General features: G+C 61.9%; 2 protein-coding genes across 5 annotated transcripts in view; one reads left to right on the top strand and one right to left on the bottom strand.

Moving 5' to 3' along the window:
* Nucleotides 1-9,545, top strand: part of TMEM104 (transmembrane protein 104) — a 41,855-nt gene extending 32,310 nt beyond the window's left edge. For all 4 annotated transcript variants that reach the window (XM_084298629.1, XM_084298627.1, XM_084298628.1 and 1 more), the window contains one exon: nucleotides 6,181-9,545. In XM_084298629.1, the coding sequence (XP_084154755.1) occupies nucleotides 6,181-6,941 (761 nt within the window). In that variant the 3' untranslated portion in view covers nucleotides 6,942-9,545. The remainder of the gene's footprint in view (nucleotides 1-6,180) is intronic.
* Nucleotides 9,546-12,401: 2,856 nt separating this feature from the next.
* Nucleotides 12,402-21,732, bottom strand: GRIN2C (glutamate ionotropic receptor NMDA type subunit 2C; the record flags this gene model as incomplete). Its single annotated transcript, XM_084298216.1, is given in 13 exon segments — nucleotides 12,402-13,769; nucleotides 14,111-14,343; nucleotides 14,753-14,940; nucleotides 15,389-15,549; nucleotides 15,800-16,029; nucleotides 16,118-16,243; nucleotides 17,094-17,247; nucleotides 17,329-17,497; nucleotides 18,380-18,591; nucleotides 19,228-19,342; nucleotides 19,822-20,414; nucleotides 21,281-21,708; nucleotides 21,711-21,732. Coding segments are annotated over 13 exon segments (3,999 nt in total).
* Between the last annotated feature and the right edge of the window lie 934 nt (nucleotides 21,733-22,666).

The following is a 22,666-nucleotide window of genomic DNA, read 5'->3' as shown; positions in this document are numbered from 1 at the left end:
CGAACCGACTGGTCTGAGGGCTGGAGAAGGGGAGCTGCAGGACGCATTTAGCCCTACGTCCCCGTGCTGTGAGGGTCCAGGTGATTTCAGGGTGGGTGTGTGGCACACAGAGCTGCTTTCTGCTGTTCAGCAGGTGAAAGGGTGTGCTGTTGGGACAGGAGGATAGGAATTGTGCTGGGTAAGGCTCGAGGCAAGATGGGGAGCGTGTGGCTGAGGCTGCGGAGTACCTGGAGTTCGTGGGACACGGGTGCTGTGCCCCCAGTGCCTTCCAAAGCATGCCAGACCCCAACTCGGGTTCATGGTGACACCCAAGTGTGCAATACTCCTTTCTCATAAAAAAAGTAACTTGTCACGTGGGAAGAAGCAGCTGTCAAAGCTAACAGTAAGGCCAAGCCAGGAGCAGAGCTCACAACAACCCCAAATTCCGCGGCTTTATGGTGCTGCTGCCGGAGGTGACCAGAGGAGAGAGGACAATAAACAACGCGGGTAATTTTCCACCAGAAGCAAACAAACGCCTTGGCTGCTCTTCCCTTCCCATATGTTGAGATAAAGCATCCGTGATAAACGCCGGAGTGCAGAGCAGTTTTTTTTCTCCCTGTGCACGGCTGCTGGCGTGCAGGTGTCTGGGGCCGGGGGCAGCTCCACGGGGCCCCCAGCAGCTGCTGGTACCTGGGGGGCTGCCTGGTAACCTCAGAGCCTAGCAAATGCTACCCCGGAGGACCAAGATAAAGCAGCGAGGTGATGTCTAAAGGTTTTATTCCTTTACAAAATGAGTTCTTCCTGGCCCAAGACCAGGGCAGCAGCAGCAGCAGCACCCGAGGTGGTTGCAGCAGGAGCCGGCACAGCCCGGTGAGGTGGCAGGGTCCGGAGGTGCCGGAGACCCACTGCTTCCACTTCTCAGAGCACCTTTTTCTTGGGTTTGGGGTAAGCTGCATCACACTTCTGGGTTCTTCACACATCCCACGTGTGGCTGTGTGTCCCCTGCTGTGTGAGCAGCACTCCCCTGCCACCTGGGCTGCGCCTCAGGCTTTGCAGCAGGGAGGTGAAGTTACCCCTGCAGGTCCCCGCTGCCCGGCAGAGGAAGGAGCCACACTCATGTCCCCCAACTTTTGCTCGTACCTTTCTTCTGGAAAGGCATTTCCTTCCTCTTCTCCTTCTGACGTTTCCCAAGGGAGTTGCTGTCTTCAACGAAGAGATCCATCGTGTTTCCCCCCGGTCTCTGCTCTCATAAATCCTTCATCTTCCCAGAGACTGCTTTAGGCTCGGTGCCAAGTCTGATCCTTAACTACTCCAGCTCCCACATCAGAGGGAGCAAATCCGGTTCCCCTCTTATCTCTTCACCATCATTTTGTGTAGAAACCTCCTCTGAAGGCTGCAGAAATTTATCAGTTGGCGCTCCGGGTTTCTCCAAGAGCTGCAGGTCATCAGCAAGTGGCAGGATAGGGCTTCTGCAGGAGACGTGGGGTAACTGGCTTTTAAGAATCGGCATCTGAATTTCAGATCCTCTGTTCCGCCAGCGTGGTGAGCTCCGGCTGTACTCGGATACTGGAAATGCCACAGCATCCCTAATGCTTGGCACTTCCAGGGCTCCCGTGGGCTCTTACGCCTGCCCAAAGCACTGCAGGCAGGCGGCTGGCACTGAGCTGGGGGAACGGCATCGTGGAAAGGCATCGGCTGCAGGGTGGGCAGCACAGGTCTTAATTAGGGACGTGGAAGGTGCCTCTGTCTTCACAGAGGCTGTGCTGGGTGTATACAGAGCAGGTGCTCTTGCTTTTTTACTCCTCCTCTCCTGAAAGCTGCCTGCTGTTAAACTAAATGGGGTCTGTTTAATACCATCCTCTTCAAGAGCGGTCTCCTGTTTTCAGCCCGATGAAGGTTCAAGACCAAGGCTGTGACGAGGAGTGAGCTCCTTCCTCCCCTTCAATCCTTTCAAAGAGAAGGGGCAGTGGGATCGGGGCGATGCCCTCCTCTCGGGATCCATCGTGCCGGCTGATGTGCGCGAAGGGAAGCGAGTGGCACGCGTTGGGGAAGGGCGATTCATTATCATTATTTCCTGGCATATTGATTCTCCACTCCGACAAAAAAAAAAAAGCTCTGTCACACCGACAGGCAGCGGTGACGGATGGCCCTGCCGCAGATGTGTCAGCAGCACGGCGCCTGCTCCAACAAATGGCCCTGCCTGGGGTGGGGGAGCAGCCAGCCGGGGGGGCTGCACGGCACTGCCTCTCCCTAGGGACAGCTGGTGGTACTGGGGTGCTCGTGCTGGGCTCGCTGGTGCAGGATTGAGAGGGGACGGTGCTGGAGAGGATGTGGCTCGAGCTGGGGCAAGGTCATTCTTCTGGCTCCGAGCACACGGCGTGATCCCGAGGATCCAGAGGATCCCGAGTTCTGCAGGACCTCGCTCCTGTGCTTGCTTCCACCTTACCAAGTGGCCCCCTGAATTCCCCGGCAGCACGTTTCTCTTCCACGCTTCCCAGCGTGGCTCAGTTTGGCATCTTCATTACTTCTGCGTGCTAATGGAGAGGCAGAGGTGGGCCACCAGCTGAAACATCTCCAGAGCATCGTGTTTTGCCTGGGGTGTAGGGAGAGCTAAGCCAGAAACTCATCTCGAGCACCAGTTCCTCGGGAACCTACCGGGGTGGGAACTGTTTTATTCTTGGAGTTTTTTTTTCTTGCAGTAGCCTTTCTGCAGAGAGATGAAGCTCATCTATGAGACAGCACTTAGCATTTACAAAGCTGTTTGTTCTGACTCTGCAAAACTATCCATAAACGTGGAATGGGCAGATTACCTCCACTGCTTCTCTCTGAGCTCTGTTATGCTTCTGTCAAAGCTCACCAAACTGTATTTTTAATATCCCCAGGCTCCCATATTTTCTCGGCGTGCTGGTATTTGGATGTGTTCTCATTCATATTCATTCTTCCACCTGCAAGAACCATGGCAGAGCTGCCCTGTCTCTGAATCATCTCCTGAGTCAAGCAGGACAGGTGGCAGTAGCAGTCTGCAAGGGCTGCTCATCTCGGAGGAAAAGACAACATCTCCTTACAGCTAGAGCAGGGGGCTGCAGGGGATGTGACTGGTCAGTGGTGATGAGATGCATCACAATTTTTGCTTTGTGTCCCCCTTTTTTTTCCACCCACAGTCTCATTTTCATCCTTCAGCTCAAAGGATGCTCAGAGCTCCAGGGGAGGGCGGATGAGACGAGCGGTGTCCTCTGAGCCTTGCTGGCTGCAGAGCTTCTCCGCGGTGCGTGGGCTTGGAGCGGGTCTAACACCTTGTAAATCAGGGCAGGCAAAGCCCTCGATTGCTTTTTAGGGACTGTACAAAACGTGGATCAAAACAAAGCTTTTGGGGAACCTCCTAGCAGTCCGTAGCAGCCTTGCTTTGTGGCCCTGGCTGCTGGTGGCCGCGGTGCCTGAAGGGCTCATCCCTGCGGCGTGGTGCTCGCCTGCTCCCTTCTGTGCGTACAGAGCAGGCTGAGGCTCTTTGATGACCCCGTGTCTGACTTCGCAGGGGTTCTTGCTGGCAAAGCAGCTGCTGGACAGTTGATGTGGCACCTGCAGGTGCCACGAAATATTGTGGTGTGAGTCCTTCAGCCCGCTGTGCGGGTAGAGGAGGATGGGAGCGGGAGCTTTGTGTGCCTGCAGGGTCCTGCGCTGCCTCTTGCTGCCTGTCAGTCACAGCCTGCCAGCTTCTTTTCATCCTGATTTATCATCCGGCATAACTAGGTTTCAGAGTTTCATTTTGGGCTTGCCTCCTCCCAGGGACAGGCAGATAAATCTAGCATGCAAATGCTTTAACTCTCTGGTTCCAGGAGCGAGGCGAGAGGCTCACCTGCTGCAGGCAGCGAGAAAACAGCCCCCAGGGCAGGGCTGCTGCCAGCACGGGGCTGCAATCGGACGGGGGACACATCCAGTCCTCCCTGCACCATCTTTCTGAAGGGCAGTGCATCTGCAGAGCAGCAGTGGGCAGGGGGAGCACAGCTTGCCTCGCTGGAAACAGCACTGGCTGGGATCTCCGTGTTGGCTTGTCGCTCCTCAGAACTTTAATTTCTGGTGGGTTTAATCTCTGGATGAAGTCTGTAAGGAAATAAAACCAAAGTGTATAGGAGTTCTAGCTTCTGAAATGATAGGTTTTGGCTCATCATTTGGGGAATCCACTGGGAACCCCGTCTGTCAGTGCTTCATACCAAAACCATGCCGGGGCAGAGGGGAGCTCTGAGAGGAGCCTCCCAGGTGGGGAGAGGGAGGTGTCAGCGTGCATCCGGAGCTGCCCAGCCCGCTTTGCCTTCTTCTCAGGGCACCTTCCCTTCCTCGGAGCCTGTGCCATGTCTCTTAGGGCTGCCTTGCTCTGGCTGGTGCGCCTGGCACGAGTCTCCTCTGGTGAGGGCAATGGGGAGCAGGGGAAGACACCAGCACTGCCTGTGCCCACTGTGTGCCTCTCGCTGCCTTGAGTGAAGGCGAGGGGAATCGCAGGCACCCCGAGCAGTGAATTGCTGCTCTCTGCAGCCCTCTGTGCCTGCTGCTGGGGCTGGAAATGGTGCTCAGCGCTCCTGGGCTGGGCTGGCTCTCCCGGAGCTGTGAAGGAATGGGTCGGCTGTCAACCACCAGCCCTGGGTTTGTGGAGAGGCTTGTCCTGCTGCTGGGAAACAGCTGGAAGTGAGAGGTTTCCTTGGGCAGTAAGAGAGAAAACGGGGTGGTTGGTAAGTGCTTAGCACGGGGCTGCTGTGGGAAGGTGGAGGGGAACTGCTGAGAGAGGAGCCAGCGAGGGGTGGGGGTGCTGGGGAGGTGATGCTGGGTTGTGGTGAACCCGGCCTCGCAGGGGATGGAGGCAGCGAGCACCAACAGGTCTGCAACTCACTTCTAGCCCCGTTCCTGGCGAGTTTTCCTGCCTCAGCTGCCCGCAGCAGGCAGGCTGCTCCTGGGCACGGAGCGCGTGTCCTTGTCACCCTGCGCTGGGTACCGCTGGCCTGCCTCCTATGGCCACACAGCTGCCTGCTGCTCCGTTTAATTCCTCTGTTTTTATTTATGATGTTGAAAGCCATGCATAATACCGGTGTCAGCGGTTTGTTATTTCTCTCATTACCTGATAATTCACGGCCGGGCTCCGAGGCCTTACCCCAGCGCAGCAGACGGCTCTGCGCGAGCCACCCTGGCCCATCCAGCGCCAGCGTCGGGCTGTAAATCTGGCTGCTTGCTGCCCTGCCAGGCAGCTTGCTCCCCTGCTCCTTTTTAACTCCAGCCCCTGATCATCCTTCCCAGGTGGATGTGATTTCTCCGGTGCCAGAATTGGCTTTCTGCGGGTTTTATGTGCCGTGCTAGGGATAATGGTCCAGCGATAACTGCTGCTGGCTGGCGTTCCCAGCAGCAGAGTAAATCAGGGTATCGGCCCAACCACCTCCACTCGTTGTGCCCCTGGCACGGAGCTTTTTGTGATAAGCTCTGCGAAACGCTGTTAGGCTCTTCCCTGACACGAGTGAAGGGTAGAGGAGCAGACTTCGTGCCGAGAAGCGATGAATTTTAATAGCAGCTTTTCGGTGCTGTTTTAGTCCCTTCCAGACTGGCTGTGCCACCCTGGGATTAGCTACAGCCAGCCTGTTCCTCCTGCCTGGGCGATGGCTGGCTAGCTCTGGCGCTGTCGTGCCTGACAGATCGCAGGGACGGGACAGCTCTGCATGGCTGCTGCTCCCCTGCACCTGCCTGCGCTCGTGGGTGAGGGCTTGGAAGCGTTGGTCTGGTTGTAAGCGTGTAGAAATATTGCTGGGCTCGGCTCTGCAGCCAGGCTTAGCCTTCTCTTCCTTTAGAGGTCAAAGCTCAGACATCTGAGGTGCTTTTTAAATGGGGATATTTAGCCAAGGTGCAGAGCAAAGCACCCTTGGGGTCGTGGAGGAAGAGGGCAGTGGTCCCGGCAATGTTCGTGTTACACATCTGAGGGACCCCGAGCAATTATTTGCTGCTGGGGGGGGAGTGGGAGTCCCGGGGGAGGGAGATGCCTGCCAAAAGGCCCTGAGCCTGTTCCCTGATGTGCTGACAGTTCCTGCGCTCCTTGCCTTTGTCGTCCCCCATTCCCCAGACACAAGGAGCAGGGCGAGAGCCGGGGCCAAGGCCAAGGTGCTGCCGGGAGGGGGGCTGGGGGCAGCACGGGGCTGGGCTTGACCCCAAACCTTCTCTCTGTCTCTCCAGCCTTCATCCTCATGATCATTCTGGCCCTCATCCGCATCAGCCGAGGCCAGGCTGAAGGCCACCCCTCCATGGCCCAGCTGTCGGGCATCCGCAACCTCTTCGGGGTGTGCGTCTACTCCTTCATGTGCCAGCACTCGCTGCCCTCCCTCGTCACGCCCATCTCCAAGAAGAGGCACGTCAACAAGCTGGTGCTGCTGGACTACGTCCTGATCCTGGCTTTCTACAGCCTCCTGTCCTTCACCGCCATTTACTGCTTCCGCAACGACACCCTGATGGACATGTACACCCTCAACTTCACCAACTGCGACATCGTCGGCGTCGCCTTCATCCGCTACTTCCTGGGCCTCTTCCCCGTCTTCACCATCAGCACCAACTTCCCCATCATCGCCGTCACCCTGCGCAACAACTGGAAGACCCTTTTCCACCGGGAAGGGGGCACCTACCCCTGGGTGGTGGACAGGATCGTCTTCCCGGCCATCACGCTCGTCCCCCCGGTGCTGGTGGCTTTCTGCACCCACGACCTGGAGTCCCTGGTGGGGATCACGGGTGCCTACGCCGGGAACGGGATCCAGTACCTCATCCCCGCCTGCCTCGCCTACTGCAGCCGCAAGGACACGCAGCTGGTCTTCGGCAGCGGGACGGTGAACAAGCACCTCTCCCCGTTCCGCCACACCTTCTGGATAGTCTTCGTGCTCACCTGGGGCTTCTCCTGCTTTGTCTTTGTGACTGCCAACATCGTGCTGAGCGAGGCCAAGCTCTGACGGGGGTCGGCGCTCTCCCTCTCGGCTTCCAGAGGCCGCGACCCCGCTGGGACTGGAGGGGAAGAGGTGGCGTGGAGGGGAAACTTTTCCTCCAGGCTGTCGGCGTGGCGGTGCGGGTCCCGCCTGGACACGGCCTTTTCCTCCCCCCGTGTGGGTGGAGAGGGCTCAGCCTCGTCCCCCTGGTTCTCAGCCCATCGCCGCCTTCGGCTCCGTTTGAGCATCGCCGGGGGCGCTCCCCTGGTGCTGCGGGTTTCGGCACGGGGGGAGAGGCAGCCGGGGCTGCTCGCTGCAGCCATCAGCTCTGCTCCTTGCTCCCGAAGGCAGGGACCCGCTGCGCACAGAACCAGCGGGAGGGTGGGGGAGAGGAGTCCCCAAAACCCGGGGAGCTGAGGGGAGGGGAAGGAAATCAGGGTGGGCACAGCCCTAGCTCGAAGCGAAGGGCCCTGTGCTCTGTTACACTTTCTTTTTCCGGAGGCATTAACCTGGTTGTGCTCTGGGGAAGGAACACCACGAGTTGCCCAGGATCTGGGATCTCTCAGAGCTGGATTTCTCCAGGCTCGGAGTTTACTCTCACACTTCTCACCCTGCTCTTTGCTGTGGCAGCCCGAGCCCTGCGGAGGCGTGCCCGCAGGGCTGTGGCTTCGCGGCCTTGCTGCCCGCTGACTTCAGCTGGCAAAACCTTTTCCCGTTTCATACCGGGCTGGTGCAAGAGGCCAGACCCTGACGGCAGTGGTCAGGGTTTGTGCGGGCTGGGAAGGTGCTAATTACCCCGTGCTGCCAGGCGTTACCTGCGAGAGCTCTGGCTGTGCACACGGCTGCATTCCCAGCCTCCTGTGCTGGGTAATTAGCCTTGAAACGAGGTGGGTGTTAACTCAAGGGAGCAGGCGGGTGCCAGCAGGGGAAGGCAGTGCCGTGGCTCAGCTCTGCCTCCTCCCTGCGGGAGCTGAGCTCCCAGGCCTTACAGGGGAGGGCAAATGAACTGGTCCTAAATCGGTCCCAAATCCCATCTCTCTTCTGCACGGGGTTGGGGTGGGTTTTGGCTGGTCCTGCTCGGCTTAGCTGGGTTTGCTGAGCCCCCAGGTGCCTCTGTGTGTGTGTCGGGCTGCCCCTTTCCTTAGCCAGGCGGTGCTGGAGGTGATCAGTGCATCTTTCCAGGCACTTCTGAGGCATCTGTCAGTCACTGCAGCACCACGCGGCCACAGCCAGCACCGCTTCGGGGGTGGGAGGCTCTCAGGCAAAGATCCGAGGGGTTTTTGTAACAAAAGGAAGAACTTAAAGTTTTCACCTGGAATATTTTAAATCCTTTTTTTCTCCTCTGCCCTTCTTAAAGCAGGTTCAAAGCCAGGTGCATGTCCCTTACATCCTCTCCTCCTGCCCTCTGCACTTGCTGCAGCATTGAGTGTCACCGCTAGCTAGGAGCAAGCTTTGAACTGCAGCTCTTTTTAATCAAGCTCCGTTTTCAAGTAGGACTTTCTCCTTTCCATATGACCTGAAGTGCTCCTCCCGGGGGACTATGCAAGTACCTGGAGCTGTACAAAAACACTCGATGGTTTTTACAGCAGAGCCCTCCGCCTCTCGAGCCCCAGCGCTGCGCCTGTGTCCTTGCCAAGCTGCTTGGAGAGGATGCAGGGGGCCTGCTTCTCTCTGCTCCAGCTCCATCCAAAACAGCCCTTGGCAGCCCTTGCTGGCGAATTTAAACATCCCCAGGTGCTGCGGGGAGGCTGATGGGGCATCCTCGCTGCCAGATGAACGCGTGGCTCCACGACACGTAGCTTCACAGGTGGCTGCTGCCTCGGCTGGGGTGTTTGGAGAGCAAAACCAGGGGGCAGCTGGGCTGGGGGCACCCTGCGGGGCGTGGGGCAGGCGTCTGCCACTGCCCCCTTCCCCTGCTCGCTCCCCTGCTCTTGCAGAGCCTCGGCTGCTGGATCTGAGCCCATCACAGGCACCCCGATGGCTGGGGCACGCTGAGCTGAGCCCCCCCGCTTCTCCTGGTGCAGCTGCAGTGGGCGCAGCCAGCGGGAGGGATGTGATGCCAAGGAGACCGGGTGTGGGTTGATGCAGGGGGCCGAGGCTTTCCCTATCCCCCCTCAGCCTCCTGTCCTTTCATTCAGCTCAGCCTCAGCCCTCTGAGTGCCCGTTTGAGGTCCTTGCTGCCCCATTTCAGTGCCAGCCAGAGCAGGGGCGCATCCCTCACTGCTGTTACTGCGCCTCCACTCATCCTCCTGTCCCCGCTCAGGGCTGCCCGCAGCCTCCCCTTCCCTCCTGCCGCTTTTTCCAGCAGCCTCCACGTGCAGGGGCTGGGCTGAGACCTCCCGGCCCTGCACACCCTCTCCTAGCCTCCTCCCAGGAGCTGGTCGTCCCATCTCATGGTCTCACGAGCCCAGACGTGCCTTCTCTGCCCTGGCCTAGGTGACCAGCTCTGCTCTGCCGTGGCACCTTGCCTGGAGAGCTCTGAGGCGCACGAGAGGTTCCTGGATCCGTAACCCAGAATATTCCCAGATGCCTGCAGCCCTCACGCAGCAGCAAACCCCATCTGTCCGAGGAATTGGGGTGATGAAGGGAGAGAAACTCAATTTTTCACCCCAAATGTGACAGCAATGCCTTAAAAACAACGGGGGGGAAGCGGGCAGGGGGCGGCTCAGCAGAGGAGGGGCTGGGGGCCGGGCGCGAGCTCCCTCCTCTCACCGAGCAGCAGCAAACCTGGTTTGATTTGCCTGTTCCTGACACCACCGATTCATCCTCGCAGGTTCTCACGCCGTGCTTGTCCCGACTGTAATCGGTTTTCAGAAAAAAAAAGGGATTAAACCCAATAAAACGCACACACTACACCCAGCTCTGCCTCGCCTCTTTCCTTCCCCTCCTCGCCGGGCAGCGGCTCCCAGGGGGGCTCCTGTGACGGATGGGGCCACGAGCCAAGGAGAAATGGCAAGCGGAGAGGCTAATGGAGACCTCACCTCTGCTTCCCCATTAGCCTCCCGCCGCTCGGGCTGGTGGCTGCAAACTCAATTAAAACATCTGCACTTTCCCCTTCTCAATTACATCTCCGTACACTTAAAACCAAACAAATTGAATCGCTCGGCTGCCTCGGGCGGCGAAGGCAGTTTCTGCCAACAAATTTATTATCGCCATAAAGCGCGGCTTGATTTATGTTAAAATATTAAAACGCAGCTTTATGATGGAAATAAACGCTTTCTGCCGTGCTTCTCTCCGAGGACCTCACAAGCAGCGGAGGATTTTGGGGCTCGGGCTGTAAATCTGGAGCCAAAGTGGCGGCGGGGATGGAGTCGGGCTTTTGTGGCACTTCAGGGAGCGACGGCCACGGACGGGGAAATAAAAACCTGGAGGCTGAGAAGGGGCTGGGGCAGGGCTTCGACCTCACCGAGGCGCAGCACCTCGCCTCGGGGTGGCTGTGGTGGCTGCACCGTCCCCGTGTGGGACTGACACCTTCCCGGCCCCTTCTCCTTTTCTGGCTGCAGATTCCCGATTTTAGGGAAAACCATTCCTAATGGAATAGCTGGGGGTGGGCGCCTTGGGGCAGCTCCCGTGGACGTGGCGATGCCGGGGCTGGCAGAGGCAGGGGCTGAGCAGGGTGGGTGCCGGGGGGCGCGGTGCCAGCAGCGCCGCCGGCAGCGGTTTCCTCGCCCAGGGCGCACACGGATGGCAGCCCGGGGCAGCGCGGGTGCCAGAGGCGGCCAAATTAAAAAGTGATTGATTAGCCCATCTCGCCGGGAAGAAATAGCACAGCTCGGAGGCTGCTAAGCATTAAATACCCAACTTCTGCTTTGGACAGCCCAGAGCCGCCGCCGACCAACCTTGGGGCTGCTCCTCTCCCATCAGCACCCCGAGTTACCCCCAGAAAAGCAGCTTTTCCCATCCCAATTAGCATCTAAATTAGATATGCAAATGCCTCCACCATGGGGGGGGGGACCAGGGTGCTGGGGGCACATGGGGGAGCCCCTGGCCCTGGTTGCCCGACCCCGGGTCCAGCCGTGAGCCCTGTGGGCACCCACCCCCGGGTCACCTCCCCTGGCAGCACCCCGGGGTGCTCCATCCCTCGCTGCCCTCCGCCTCCCGCAGCAAAGCCCTTCAATAAAACATGAGGCGAATCCATTTGGCTTCTGCTGAGTCACCGGGGATATAACTAATTAATATAAAATGTGGGTTGAGGATTTTTTTTTCCAGCCCCTTTTCCGCTCTGTTTTTTTCCTACAGCCCCCAAACCCTGCTCAGGCTCCACCTCGGACCCCGCTCAGCCCAGCTGAAGTTGCCATGCTCTGTGCTGGATTTTTGGGCCAGAAAGCCACAATTTGGGGGAAAACTCCCCAGGGCACTTGGAGCCGGGTGGGGAGCAGCCTGGCCGGAGCTGCCCCATGCAAAGTGGTGCCATGGGCAGGGGTGGCACGGGAAGGCTCCCCCCACCAGCTTCATTCATTTATCACCTTTAGTTTTCCATCACCACCTTCCTCCCTCCCTGAGCGGCCTTCGGAGGGGCTGCCAAAGCAATTAAGAGACAATTGCAGTGATAAATAAGTAACGGGAATTAAAGTGTCAGCGCCGGCGCGCGATGGCAGCCAGGTTGCGGGGTGGGGGGGAGGTGGGACACTGCCTGGGTTTCGCCCCAGCCAGATGGACGGATGGATGGACGGACAGATGGACGGACAGGCAGGCCTTGCCAATGCTTCTATCCCCGGGCAAGGAGCGTTCAGGCCTCTCCTGACCTCTGTGGGGCTTGGCAGCCACCCCTTTGGTGCCCTTGCCCAGCAGCCACCCGGCCGGCTGCGTTGGGATGGGGCAAGGGAAGGAGGAGCGAGCCTGGGGGGACCCAGGGGTGGTGGCCCTGTGGGACACCTTGGACCCGCTGTGCTGGTAATGAGGGCTGAAACCAGCAGGTTGGAAACGGAATTAAGGACATTTCCCCCAGATCTTGCTCTGTGGGTGCTCTCCCAGCCTGCGCCCGGGGGCAGTGGTGCCAGCCGGGCACGGGGACACGAGCGGGACTGGGGCTCAGGACCTCGAGCATTGCTGAGGCTGGGGGGACAAAGCCAAGGGCAGCACGGGGCTCACGGCCAGCGATGGAAGAAGGGTCCCCAGCCGGTTTAAAATGTCTCTTTAATGACCTAGACGTGGAGCTTTGAGTCCCTTGGATGAGCCAAAACATGACGGAAACGCAGCAGCGATGAGTTCGGCGTCCCCGGCCAGCCCTGCCTGCGGGGCCAACCCAGTCCGGCCCCGAGGAGGCTCCCCCAGCCCCCAGAGGGCACGGACCCGGCTTGGAGCATCCCGCTGCCAGCAGTGGAGGACCCCGGGGTGCTCGAGCACATCCCCGGGAGGAGCACCGTGCCACAGCCCAGCCAGGAGCCACCAGCTCACCCACAGGGAAGCCAAGCAAGGGGCACTTTGCTTTCCTCCCCCTGGAGAGGAGGGGAGCAAGCACGGCCCGCACAGCCCCCGCGTCCCCCCTCACACCTCCGACTCCAGGCTGGAGACCCGCCGCCAGGACCCGCCGGCGCAGGGGCTCGTCACCCCGCGAGCCGCCAGCCTCTCCGGCCCCACCGCCCGCAGAAAGCCCGGCTCCCCGCGCCTCCCCCAGCCTCTGCAGGCTCCGTCCCAGCGCCCCGAGCCCCGGCCGCCCCCCAGCACCCCAAGGTGCTCGCGGGGTGGCGGGGACCCACGGGAGAGGTGCCCTAAATAGAGGGGAAGGTGAGCGCACGAGTCCACGTAGGCGTAGGGCACGCACGCGGTGCCGCGGGGCTTTTGCCGGCACGCTTCCCGGTACGACGGCAGCCGTGCCACGGGCGAGCTCAGCGCCCGGCCTGGCCCCACCAGCCGCCCGGCGGCCTCGGGGCAGTGGGGGCCGCAGCTGTGGGCGGCCTCGGCTTCGGGGAAGAGGTCGGGGATGTCGGTGCGGGCGGTGGGTTGGTGGGTGCCGCAGCGTCGCGGCGCCGTGGCTCGGTGCTTCTCGCCCCGCTCCCAGGACGCCCTGGCCGAGCTCGCCCGGTGGCTCGGATGCTCCCGCTCCGCTCTGCAAGTCCTGGCGGCTTTCGGGAAGGAGCTGTGGGCACAGGCGGGGGGCAGGGAAGGGTTTCCCACCTCCCTCCTCGTCTCCAAGGTGGGGAGCAGCCGGGGCACTGTCCCCGAGCCTTGGTGTCCCCCATCCACGTAGAGCAGGGGGGTGTTGGGCAGCCGGTCCCCCCGCTTGTGCTCCCTGTAGATGTCCGGCAGCGGGAGCTCCCTGGGCGGTGTCGGGGTGCCGATGGGGGCACCGATGTGGTTCCCCATCACCGTGTGCTCCCCAAAATCCTCTTCCGGCGCCGTCTTCGCCAGGAGATGAGGCAAGCTGCCCACCACGCAGCCCCGGGGGGCTTTGTCCCCGGCACAGCCCCCCCGAAACTTCAGGGGGTGAAGGACACGGGGGACGCGCTCGCTCGCTGCCCTCCGCTTCTCCTCCCCGGGCAGCCGCGAGTCCACGGGGATGGGCAGGGGGAGCCCCGGGGGGGCCCCCTTGGCAGCATGGGCTCTGCCCAGCCTCTCGGCGGGGGCCGGGCCGGAGGAGAGGCCCCGGTGGGTGCCGGTGCTGTTCTGCACCACGAGCTGGGGTGTCCTGAGCGAGAAGGTGGTCTGGAGGTGCTCGCTGCGGCTGCTCCAGTCCTCGATGGTGCGCGTGGCGTGCTCCAGCGAGCCGCCCACGCTGGCCGTCGACACCATGTCCTTGGCGGCCTGCAGCATCTTCAGCACGTTGGCTTGGGCCGAGCTCGCCGTCACGTCGGGCGTGGGCGCCCGCCCGGGGCTGGGCAGGGTCTGCACCCCGCTGAAGCAGCTGTAAATGCCCTGCGGGGAGAGCAGCGACCGCGCACCGTCAGCAGCCCTCCAAGCCATGCAAACATCCCCAGCACGAGAAGTCGTTTGGGTGGGATGGGAAGAGCCAGGAGCTGGCCTGAGATGGGTCGATTGGGTGAAGGCAAAGCCAAGATCTCCATGTGAGCCCCCTGCCCCACCTCGGGGTGGCTCCTGTCCCCCACCGCCCACCCAGCACCACCCCAGGCACCGAAAAGCCAGCAGAGACCAAAGCCCCGATGCGATGTCCCCTCCCTGGTATCCCCTCCCCGGTGTCCCCTCCCCAGTGTCCCCTCCCTGCCATCCCCAGCACCACCGGGGCAGGGGGCACGCACCCTGCTGATGGCCAGGAGGAAGTCGAGCTTGTGGGATTTGGGGACGTTGTGCCGCAGCTTCCAGTAGACGAGGTGCTCCCAGGCGAAGACCAGCAGGCTGAGCCCCATGGCCACCAGCAGCATGTAGAAGACCCCGGCCATGTTGTCGATGTCCAGCTTGCTGCTCATCACCTCGTTCTTCTCGTTCTGGCAGATCCCCGACAGCCACACCGTCTCCAGCTTCTGGGTCTCCCCTAAGGCCGGGCAGAGCCACAGGGGGGTGAAAACCCACCGCGGGTACCCAGCGCAGCCCCCGGAGGATAAAAATCCCCCCAAACCCACTGGAGATGCTCTCGGCTCAGCCCTCAGCCTGAGCATCCCCTGGGTCCTCCAGGATTTCTGCCGTCTCATTTGTCCCTTGTACCAGCCGTGCCCTGTCCCCTCCCCACATCCCAGCCCCTCCGATTTGGATATGGCCATTTGGGATTTTCCAGCCTGCGAGAAGACCCCCGAGGGGTTAACCCCCACCCGCCCAACTGGAGAACCACAGCCTGGTTTAAAGCCACCTCGAAGGTGCAACCCGCCTCCCCCCAGCCCCTTGGGACCACCCTCCAATGACCCACAGAGCACGGGACCCCCGAGAAGCTGCCCCGGGCACCCCACCATCTCCCAGGAACTGCAGCAGGGCCAGGTCGATGGCCCGCTTCCAGCGCGAGTCCTTCTGCAGGGCGATGCCGTAGCCGGTGGTGGCGAACACCTTCCCCGAGCCGATGGTCACCAGCTTGCAGCCCTCGTCCTTGCCCGCCATGTAGTTGAGCACGGCCGCGTCGTAGATGAAGGCGTCCAGCTTCCTGCCCGCCGCCGGGAGGGACGGGTGAGGGGGGGTCTTGTAAGGGGGGTGCAGACCCCTTTTTGGGGAGCTGTGCCTCTTTCGGGTGGCTGTGACCCAGCGGGAGTGGATGAGGCACTTTTTGGGGGGGTCTTAAGCCCAGCTTGGGGAGCCAAAAACCCATCTGGGGGTGAGGAGCCCAATCTGGGGTGGACACATCCTATTGGGGGGGGGGGGGGGCTGTAGGGAGCTCTATGCCCTCTGCATGGGGTTGTACACTCTTTTGGGGGGTATATCCCATTTGGGCACGCTTTATGGAGCCATACCCTGTCTTGGAGAGCTCCCTTGGAGGGGCCGACCCCATTTCAGAAGCCATGCCCCCCCCGGGAGGATCGCCCCGTGCCATGGGGAGCCATACGGAGCTGTGCTTCACCCAGGGGACCCCCACCCCAGCCCGGGGGGGGCCGTACCCCATCTTGAGGCTGGTGAGGGCGTCCTCCACGGAGCGCTGGTTGTACTTCACCATGTGGGTGTGCATGTCGGGGTAGTTGCTGCGGATGTTCCTCTCCGTGCTGCCGTTGGGGACGGTGCCAAAGCGGAAGGGGGGGTACTGCTCCTGCGGCTTCTGGAACTGCAGCACGGAGCCCAGCAGCTCCGTCACACGGGGACTGTGTCCCCCTAATCCCCCCCAAGTCCCCCCATGGCCCCACCAGGTCCCCCCGTGTCCCCACCACGTCCCCAAAGCCACCCACCCCTCCTCCCACCCACGCACAACCAGGCTGGCGCAACAATGCGCCCCCACCTCGCCGGGGGAAGGTGTCCCCACCCAGATAACCTTAATTTTTGGGGGAGGACCCGGGGGGAGAAGCGTGCACCCCCACCTTCCTGTCGCTCAGCCCCGACACGGTGTCGATGTACTGCTCCTGGATCATGAAGGCGGCCAGGTTGGCCGTGTAGCTGGCGAGGAAGATGACGGCGAAGAAGGCCCAGACCAGCACCATGATCTTGCTGGTGGTGCCCTTGGGGTTCTCGATGGGCACCGAGTTGTTGAAGACCAGGGCCCACAGCAGCCACACCGACTTGCCGATGGTGAAGGAGGGACCGCCCGGCCCTGGCGGGGATGGGGGACGGAGGGGACAGGCGTCAGCACGGCCGGGGACGCGTCCCCCCCACCCCACGGCCGCCTCCCCCCCTCTCACTTTTGCCGCTGGTGAGGTTCTGGTTGTAGCCGACGGGGCTGAAGTACTCGAACACGAAGACGGTGACGGCCACCACGGTGAGGCACATGACGAACATCATCACCCACACGGCCGGGCTGTAGGGCTCTGCAAAGGGCAGCGGGGTCCCCATCGGTCCCGGGACGTGGCCCCATATCCCCATAGGGACACCCTGGAGCCCTCCCCAAAAGCCTGGGCTCGATCTCCCGAATATCACCGAGCAGATCCTCGGTGAGCCGAGAGGGACGGGGGATGCTGCGAGGGGGACATGCTGGAATACCATTGGCAGGGGGATGCTCGTGGGATGCTGCTCACCTCTGGGGCCATCCGTGGGGGTTTCCCATGGGATCAGAGGTTACCTACCCCCTGCACTGCCCCCAGGCTCAACAGGGGATGTGGGGGGCGCATGATCAGGGCCACCCCTGTCCTCCGCCGTGTTCCCAGCAGGAGCCCGGCCCCGCTCCGGCCAGGCTGGGCTCTTGTCTCTGTGCCCCCATGGAAAGCCTCAAGGACCCCCCCCAGGTTTCCAGCCTGAATTTCGTGGTGACCTTGGCCGCTCTCCTCTCCTCCCTAGGCTGCAGTTCTGCTCGTTTAAAACTCACGGGAAGTTTTAGCCCCAGTGGCTGGGACTTCCCAGTTTAGGTTGGCTCTGGCAAGGGCAGCAGGGGGCTCGGGTCCCCAAGCAGGGCTCTGCCAGCAAACCCCCGGCTCCTCTGACCCCAAACCTTCATCCTTCCTCTGCCGTGTGAATAACTACGAGGAAAACCCACTCCCTGCCCCCATCTCCATACTAACGGGATTACTTGGGCAAGAGGAGGAGAAAGCCCCGACGCCAGCACCGCAGCCTTCCCCTGTGGCTCGCAAACAGGATTTTTTTTTTTTGCCGAAATGATTAAAACTCAGCAACATTTCCCACCCGCCCCTGCGGGAGGACTGGGGTCAGCCCGCCTGCGCTCACCGAGGAAGGCGGAGGGCGAGACGGTGCCGTTGCTCCTGGCCACCATCACGCTGATGCCGGTCTCCACGAAGGGCACGGAGAAGTCGACGATCTCGGAGCGCTCCTCGTTGATGGTGAGGGAGCCGATGGCCATGTCGGCACGCCGGTAATACACCTGGGGAGGGCAGGGAGAGCTCAGGGCAGGAGGAGGAGGAGGAGGAGGAGGAGGAGGAGGAGATGCCCCGTGCCCCCCTACCTCCCCGATCATGCCGTTCCACACCCCGCGGACGATCTTGCCGTGCTTGCCGTTGGTCACCAGGTAGAGGTCGTAGGAGAACTTCACCGCCTTGGCCAGCTTCTTCAGGATGTCGATGCAGAAGCCCTTGCAGCACAGCTTGGTGTAGGGGTCCGCCAGGCCATCGCCGCTGAAAGTGCAGTGAGAAAATGTGGGTCCGGGTCCCCACGGAAAGAGGAAAGGGGAATAAGGGGAAAGCAGCAAAAGGTGGAAAAGATGAAAGGAGAAAAAAGGGGAGGGGAAAAAGTGGAAAGGGAAAAGAAGAATTGGGAAGAGAAAGAAAGGGGAGAGAAGAAAGAGAAAAGGGATAATGGGGAAAGGGAATAGGAAAGGGGGAATGGGGAAGGGAGAAAGGGGAAGAAGGGAGAGGGGAAGGAGGAAAAGGGAAAGGGAAAGGGAAAGGGAAAGGGAAACAGGGAAAGGGAAAGGGAAACTGGGAAACAGGGAAACAGGGAAAGGGGAACGGGGAAGAGGAGGAGCAGGAGCAAGCGGGGAAGGGGAAGGAGAAGGGGAAAGGGAAGGGGAAGGGGTAAGGGGAAGGGGAAGGGGAAGGGGAAGGGGAAGGGGAAGGGGAAGGGGAAGGGGAAGGGGAAGGGGAAGGGGAAGGGGAAGGGGAAGGAGAAGGAGAAGGAGAAGGAGAAGGAGAAGGAGAAGGAGAAGGAGAAGGAGAAGGAGAAGGAGAAGGAGAAGGAGAAGGAGAAGGAGAAGGAGAAGGAGAAGGAGAAGGAGAAGGAGAAGGAGAAGGAGAAGGAGAAGGAGAAGGAGAAGGAGAAGGAGAAGGAGAAGGAGAAGGAGAAGGAGAAGGAGAAGGAGAAGGAGAAGGAGAAGGAGGAGACACTGATGGTCTCCCCCAGCCCCCAGTGGGTAAGCACGGAGTCTTTCCCAGCACCAGGCAGGCAGCGGGGCCCCCTCCTGCCCTGCCTCCAGCCCTGTCCCAGCTGAAGCCTGCACCTTCCCAGCCCCTGCCCGTGTCCCGTGGGGTGGCGGGGACAGGGCCACCAGCCCAGCTCACCTGGCGGAGGTGTTGGTCTGCTTGCGGCAGGGCACGGTGTTGCGCACGCAGACGCCGGTGCTGGGGTCGGTGTTCTCCACGATGACGAAGGGCCGCTCCTCCAGCGTGGCCACCGTCAGGTGCCGGTTGTCCACCACGGGCTGCAGGAAGGCGCCGTAGCGGGGCCACACCGGGTACTTCATGTGGATGATGCCGTGCTCCCATTTCCCCACCTGCCCCGGGCGAGAGGACATCATCACCAGGGGGGACATGGGGGGGTCCCCGTGCCCTCGGGGCTCGTCCCCCACCCCACAGCATTGTTAAGTTCGGGCTCAGCCATGGTGAGCCCAAGCCCAGCTCCCCCCTGCTCTGGTTCTTTACACCGGTGTCCACAGGCTGAGGGTTTTTTTCTTGGGGTTACGTCAGCACCAGAGCGCAAAAAAGGCCAAATTTCACCCAAAATTGTTTTAAACTGGAAAAAAATAAAAAAATAAAAAAATAAAAAAATAAAACACCTGTAGAAAGCTTGTTTTGGGTCTAAGCATTTGCACGGCCAGAGGCACCGGGCATGGCAGAGCACTGAGGGACCTCAGCGGGGTGGGGGCCAGGGGGCTGGGAAGTGCCGGGCACCTCGGGGTGCACGATGCTGCACGGGGAGGCTCATGGGGGGGGAGAAAATGCATCTGCAGGGAGAAAATACTGCGGGGACAAAGCCAGGGGCATGCGCCGGGGCTGGGGGATCTGCAGGGCCCCCATTTGGCAGGGACAACACCAAAAGAGCCCTGGTGTCAGCCGTGGAGCTTGCATGGTTCAACCCGGTGTGTGTTTTGGGGGGGGTCCCAGCCCGTGCCCGGCCCCCGGGCTCCTACCATCTCCCAGAGCCGGTGCTGGTTGAGCGAGATGACCACCATGGTTGGCCGCACCAGGTGGCCGCCCTCGTTGAAGGAGAAGTCGCGGTGCTCCCACGTCACGTTGAGGAGGTGCCTGGTGGGGACACGGCGCACGGTGAGCCCGAGCCCCGCAGCCCGCACGGCCCCGGCTCCCCCTGCCTCCAGCCGGGGTCCTGGGTCCCAAAAACACCAGGAGGAGATGTGGGGCTGGGAGAGGAGCCCCGCTTTAGCCTCTGAGCAGTGGGGGGGACCGGGACAGCCCTGCCTGCGAGGAGGCGATGAGGGCGGACCGCTGCGGGGTGAGGAGGGGCAGAAGCACGGCTGCTGACACTGCAGCCCCCAAAGGAGCCCTCAAAGAGCTTTAAACCCCTCCTGGCCCCCTGCCCCGTGGGCTTCTGAAGCTGCACAGGAGAAGCCAAGAGCTGCTCCGAGACGCAGGAGAAGACACCAAGCCGAGAGGCACCACCACCACCACCCCACTGCCCACCAGCTCCATCGCCCTTCCTTCCCCTTCCCCTCCCCTCCTCCGTCTCCCCACATCCCCCCCACCACGCCGAGCCCCCCGGGCCTCACCGGTAGAAGCTGCTGTTGGCCACGGTGCCGGCGGGTGCCCGGCAATCCCTCCCCACGTCCGGGAGGAAGCCGTGGGCTCGGAAGAAGCTGGCCGCCCCCATGGCGATGATGGCCACCCCGTCCCGCACCTTCTGCCGCAGGCTGAGCTTCCAGCTCTCCGTCACCACGCTGATGAGGCCGACGGGGAAGGAGGCGGGCGGCAGCTCCATATTGCCCACCGTCAGGCTGGGCACGATCCAGACGTAGCCCGGCCCCACGAGGCCGGCCTGCTCGGCCATGGAGAAGAGGAACTCGGCCTCGTCCCGCGAGCAGTAGGCGATGAGCACCTGGGCGTCCAGCTGCCGCAGGAGCCGCTGCGTCCTGGAGCCGCTGCGCTCCTGGCTCATCTCGAAGGTGAGCACCTCCTGCAGCTCCCAGCCGAAGTAGCTGGCGTCCGTGAAGGCGCGGATGACGTCCAGGAAGATGTTGTAGCCCGGGTAGAGGCTGGTGATGACGGCGAAGGAGCCCCAGTCGTATTCCTCCAGCACCTTGAAGATCACCTGGATCTGCTGCTCGATGGAGACGCCCAGCTGCAGGAAGGCCGAGCCGGGCTCCTGCGGGACAAGGAGGGGGCAGGGGGTGCTTGGCACCACGGCGCCCTTGTGGACCCCCATGGAGAGCTGGAGGAGCTATGGGACAGTGGGGTCCGTGGGGTGGGGGACACCCAAAATGGGACCAGTTCATCCCCACGGGATCCGCCGAGCCGTGACCACCCCACTGCTCAGGGCCAAGTCTTCCCGGGTTGTTGGCCAAAACCCATCCAGGGGTGTCCAGCAGAGGCCGGGCACTTCCCGCATCGTGCCGGGGAGCAGCTCCCGCCCCACTACCTGCAGTCACCTCCCATTGCCCGCCCCACCTCCGCGGCCATCTGGCCTCTCATTAGCAAATCTTAATTGAGCTGATTCTGTCTTAAATGATGCAGCGAATGGCATTTGCAGAAGGTCACGAGCAGGCAGCGGCGTTTCGCCACGCAGACCGCCTCCACCTCCAGATTTTTTTTTCCTTTGAAGCCACAGATGTGCCCAGAGGGGGCTGGGGAGTGGGGGCATCACCCCTTAAACCCCCTCAAGGATAGCTGCAGGACACCAGCCTACTGCAAAGCCACGTCACGCACTGCCACCTACCTGGGGAGCCTGGTGCAGGCAGAGGTGCAGAGGGGACACCCAGGGGGTTTAGACCCCAGAGCACAAAAGCAACCCCTAAACAGCTTGGGGGGGGTGGCCAGATGTTTGCCCCTGCCCTGAAGAGCACAGCTGGGATCCCTCTGAGCTGCTGATGCCATGAACCAGCACCAGGACCCCCCCCCAGGTGCCGGGTACAGGACAAGCACCCAGGGAGGGGATGAGAGGGGGATGAGCCAAATCCTGCCTGGAAAGCCAGGGAGTCACCCCCCGGGGAACAACCCCGGTGAAAGCCTCACCTTCGGGGTGAGGACCACCGCAGACCCCCCGCTGATGCTGATGACGGGGACCTGGGTCTGGGAGGAGACGAAGTCAAGGATCTGGGCCACCGCCTCCGTGCCGACGTTGTCCTCGAAGACGATGCCGTGGATCTTGTGGCTGGCCAGGACGCTGCAGATGTGGGTGAGGAGGCTGCTGGGGTTGGTGTCGTTGACGATGACGGTGATGGGGTGGATCTCCAGGGGCATGTCCAGGAAGCTCTGGGGGCTCAGGCGGGAGCGGATGTGCAGCGGGTAGGACGTGCCCCCGAACACCACGGCCACGTTGACCACTGGCTCCTCGGGGCCGGGCAGCAGGACGTCGCTGAAGGCGGCCGAGCAGCCCAGCACCAGCGACAGTAGCAGAGCGGGTGCCGGCGCTCTGCCCATGTCCACCGCCGCGTCCCTGCAGAGACGGACACAGCCCCTCGCATCCAGCCCTCCGCCAGGACCCCTGCTCGCCCAGACCCCCCCTCTGTGCGCCACCCCAGGGGGGGTGACCCCCATAAACGAGGGGACCCTCATCCTTCGGAGGCTGGATGCGGTGCAGGGGTGAGCACAGGGCTGCACCCCCCAGCTCAGCCCCTTTGGGGGTGCTGGTGCCCAGTGCCACATCCCCACAAATCCTTCCCATCTGGTCCCTGCTTCCCACCCCCTAACATCCCCACCCCACCACCTCCGTCCCCTTCCAGCCCCACTGCCCTCCTTCCCCTGCAGGCTACCACTGTCAGGGTGCTTTTTCTTGCCCCCTTGGCAAGAGGTGGCAGGAGCTAGAGGTGGCAGGAGGAGCTGGTTGCTCCTTCATGCCTCCCTCCGCAGCTGACAGGCACCTGAAATATTTAAGGGCTGAAAGCTGGCGTCCCCCTCCGCACCCTCCTCTGCAGCGCAGAGCAGCTCCCCGGCCAGCCAAAGGGGCTCGAGGTGCAGCGGGGCTGGGGACAGGCAGAAAGAGCCCCTTGGCTCCTGCCCCAAGCCCCCACCAGCTCCATGCTGCTGCCGGGGAGGCTGCCTGCCTGCCTGGTGCCTGCAAGCACCAAATTCCCCCATCAGCGCCTCCTCCACCAGCTTCGGCCGTGCTGGCACCCAGGTTGAGCACGCAGGGTGAGAGCAGCGCTTATAGAGGGGAGAAAAAAAAAAATAAATCACCTTTAGCTGCCCGCCAGCAATGCAATAAGTGATTTTTGGCTCTCCAGGGCTGGTAGTGACCCCTTCCCACCAGCCACAGCTGCTTCACTGGGGCAGGAGCCCCCCTGCACCACGCGTGCCCTGCAGGTGCCCTTCTCTCCCCCTGGCCCCGGGGCTGTGCGAGGTGGCCGAGCAGCCAGGGGAGCTGGGAGCCACCCGAAAGGTGCCCTTGTGGGAGGATTC

Source organism: Netta rufina (assembly GCF_964035555.1).
Source record: "Netta rufina genome assembly, chromosome: 19".
NCBI lineage: Eukaryota > Metazoa > Chordata > Aves > Anseriformes > Anatidae > Netta > Netta rufina.
The sequence above is the reverse complement of the archived record's forward strand: the minus strand, read 5'-3'. Positions and strand labels throughout refer to the sequence as shown.